We start from the raw sequence: 2,928 nt of genomic DNA, 5'->3' as shown, positions 1-2,928 counted from the left end.
CAGGGTTTCTCTGTGTAGCCCTGCTGTCCTGGAACTCACTCTGTAGAACAAGCTGGCCTTGAACTCAGAAATCCGCTTGCCTCTGCCTCCCTGAGTGCTGGGATTAAAGGCGTGCACCACCATGCCCGGTTGGTTTTGCTTTTTGAGACAGAGTTTCTATGTGTAGTCCAGCTGTCCTGGCACTGATTCTATAGACCAGGAAAGACTGCCTTTGCCTCCTGAGTGCTGGAACTAGAGGCATGTGCCACCACTGCCAGGTAAAAGCATATAAATTCTGAAACCTCTAATTAGTACTTGTTAGGGTTTTACTGCTGTGAACAGACACCATGACCAACGCAAGTCTTAAAAAACAACATTCAATTGAGGCTGGTGTACAGGTTCAGAGGTTCAGTCCATTATCATCAAGGTGGAAGCCTGGCAGTATCCAGGCAGGCATGGCACAGGCAGAGCCGAGAGTTCTACATCTTGATCCAAAGGCTGCTAGTGGAAGACTGACCTAGGGTGAGAGTGTTAAGCCCGAACCCACAGTGACACACCTACTCCAACCAGGTCACACCTATTCCAACAAGGCCACACCTCCAAATGGTGCCACTCCCTGGTCCAAGAATATACAAACCATCGCAGTACCAAAGCACTAAGAATTTATTTAGTTTGTTGCTTTGAACCTTTGAGATAGTAGCTCTGGCTTTCCTGGAACTGGTGATATAAACCAGGTTATTCTCAAACTCAAAGGTACACTTGCCTCTACCTCCTGAGTTTCTAATCCTATTCTCTATTCTTTCTTTGTTTTAATTTTTTTTTAGATTTTATTTTATATGAGTAGATGTTTTGCCTGTATGTTTATGTACACTACTCACATGCGTGCAGAGGCCAGAAAAGGACATTGGATTCCCTGGAACCGGAGTTTCAGGCTATGTTACATAGGGACAGTGAGAACAATTTAGTTTTCTGAGACCTATCCACTTTTTTTCATCTACTATTTGTAAACTTGTAGCCATTACTATTGATGAATGTGATGTCTCTCAACTGATCTAGGCTTTGCATGTCTAGTAATAGAGAATAATAAGTAATTGTTTGACATTGGTAAAGCAGTTGGAAAGAAAGGTAGGTCCAGAAAAGAGAGTCAGGATTGGATGATGTGGTTTTCAGACGTTACCAGCGTCTTTCTCAGTGGAATCATGAAGCCTCTTCTAGACACTTAATCATCCTTTTCTTTTCTCCTTTTTACTCTTTCTTCTTCTCATCCTTCCTTCTCTTCCCTTTTCTTTCTTTTGTATTTATATTTCTATGTGTTTATGTGTTGTTTTTTAGCAATAGTTGCCTTTTTAAAAGTAGAAAAGTTTTTGAAGGACTTAAACACAGACTTTTATTAAGATTTGCTAAAATCTGTTGACTATATATAATTTATGACTTGGATATTCTTGCCTTCAATTTCCCCCCTACTTTAGGCCAAGAGGCAACAACGAAAACTCAACTTCTTAATCACTCAGACAGAATTGTATGCTCATTTCATGAGTCGAAAACGTGATATGGGGCATGATGGAATCCAGGAAGAAATCTTAAGAAAACTAGAAGATAGTTCTACCCAGAGACAAATTGACATTGGTGGAGGAGTGGTGGTTAACATCACCCAAGAAGACTATGGTAAGTCCTGAGTCAGGAATTAGTGGAAGCAGGTAGCCTTCATTTTTCACATCAAGGTTGTATATGTTAAAATTCTTACAGGTTTTGTCCTAATTCATACATAATATTGCTCAGAAGTGGGAGATTTATTGTACTGGATCAAGAAATATGTGTATTTCTGCAAAGGAAGCCTATAAAATAAGAATTTTCAGTAGAGGCCTGGGAAGAGAGTATGTTTGCCCTGGGCTTGATACCTAGCATCACATAAACCAGGTGGTAGTGGTCTCACACTTTAGTAGGTTAGGCTGGAGGATCAGAAGTTGGAGGTCATCTTTAGTTACATGGCTAAGAGTATTTTCATAGTGTAGTAATTAAGATCATGTTGACCTAGCAATGTAGGAGAATGGAAATATTTCACAGTATCTTGAGTATTAACACATGTATAGATTTCAATTGCTTTCTCCCCACATAAATATAATTTTGAATCTGCATGTTGGTCTTGCCTATCCTGGTAATTGGTACCCATTTATAAAGAAGCCATAGGCCCGAGAGCTTGTAGATCTTCACTCCCAGATGTGGTTTGTGTGCTGTCTTTCACTATCGGAGACAAGAGACACCCACAGCTACTCTATACTTCTAGGTTCTTTTGTTTGTTTATTTTTGTTGTACTTTTTTTGAGATAGTGTCTCACTTTGGCTGTCCTGGAACTCACTGTGTAGACCAGAGTGACATGGAACCCACAGAAACCTACTTGCCTCTTCCTTCTAAGTGCTGGGATTGCAGTTGTGGGATTGCACCACGCCTTACTTTTTCTAGGTTCTTGCCCTCTCCTGTCCTTTGTTAACTTTGGGATAAATTCAGTGGGAAACTAGGGATCCACTCATGTGTGGGATAAATCTTTGAAGACGTGATAATTCTAAGTGCAATAATCTACATGTTTTCTCTTTTCAGATAGTAACCATTTTAAAGCCCAGGCCCTGAAGAATGCTGAAAATGCTTACCATATTCACCAAGCTCGAGTAAGTCTTTAAGTCAAAAGGCAGGCTGGGCATGATCCCAGCACTCAGGAAGGCAGAGTCAGGTGGAGCTCTATGAGTGTGAGGCTAGTTTGGTGTATAAGATCAGTTCTAGACCAGCCAAGGATACATAGTGAGACCCGTCTCAAAAAAAAAAAAAAGGAGGAAAGAAAAGGTATGGTGTAGTTGTCCTAGGAAATGTGCCCGTTTCTTACTTTATTTTATTCTTTGTTCATTGTTTTCAGTTAAACGCACTGGTGTGTGAGGGGGAGGGATTGTTTTTTTTTTT

The 2,928-nt window shown here is 40.5% G+C and overlaps 1 protein-coding gene across 1 annotated transcript in view; it reads left to right on the top strand.

Moving 5' to 3' along the window:
- The window catches only part of Ino80 (INO80 complex ATPase subunit), a 97,504-nt gene that overhangs the window by 28,375 nt on the left and 66,201 nt on the right, over nt 1-2,928 (top strand). The window contains exons 10-11 of the mRNA XM_021192643.2: nt 1,449-1,644; nt 2,575-2,642. Coding sequence (XP_021048302.1) covers nt 1,449-1,644; nt 2,575-2,642 — 264 coding nt within the window. The remainder of the gene's footprint in view (nt 1-1,448; nt 1,645-2,574; nt 2,643-2,928) is intronic.

The sequence above is a fragment of the Mus pahari genome, chromosome 3 (assembly GCF_900095145.1).
Source record: "Mus pahari chromosome 3, PAHARI_EIJ_v1.1, whole genome shotgun sequence".
Taxonomy (NCBI): domain Eukaryota; kingdom Metazoa; phylum Chordata; class Mammalia; order Rodentia; family Muridae; genus Mus; species Mus pahari.
Note: the sequence above shows the minus strand (reverse complement) of the source record. Positions and strands in the feature narration are given on the sequence as shown.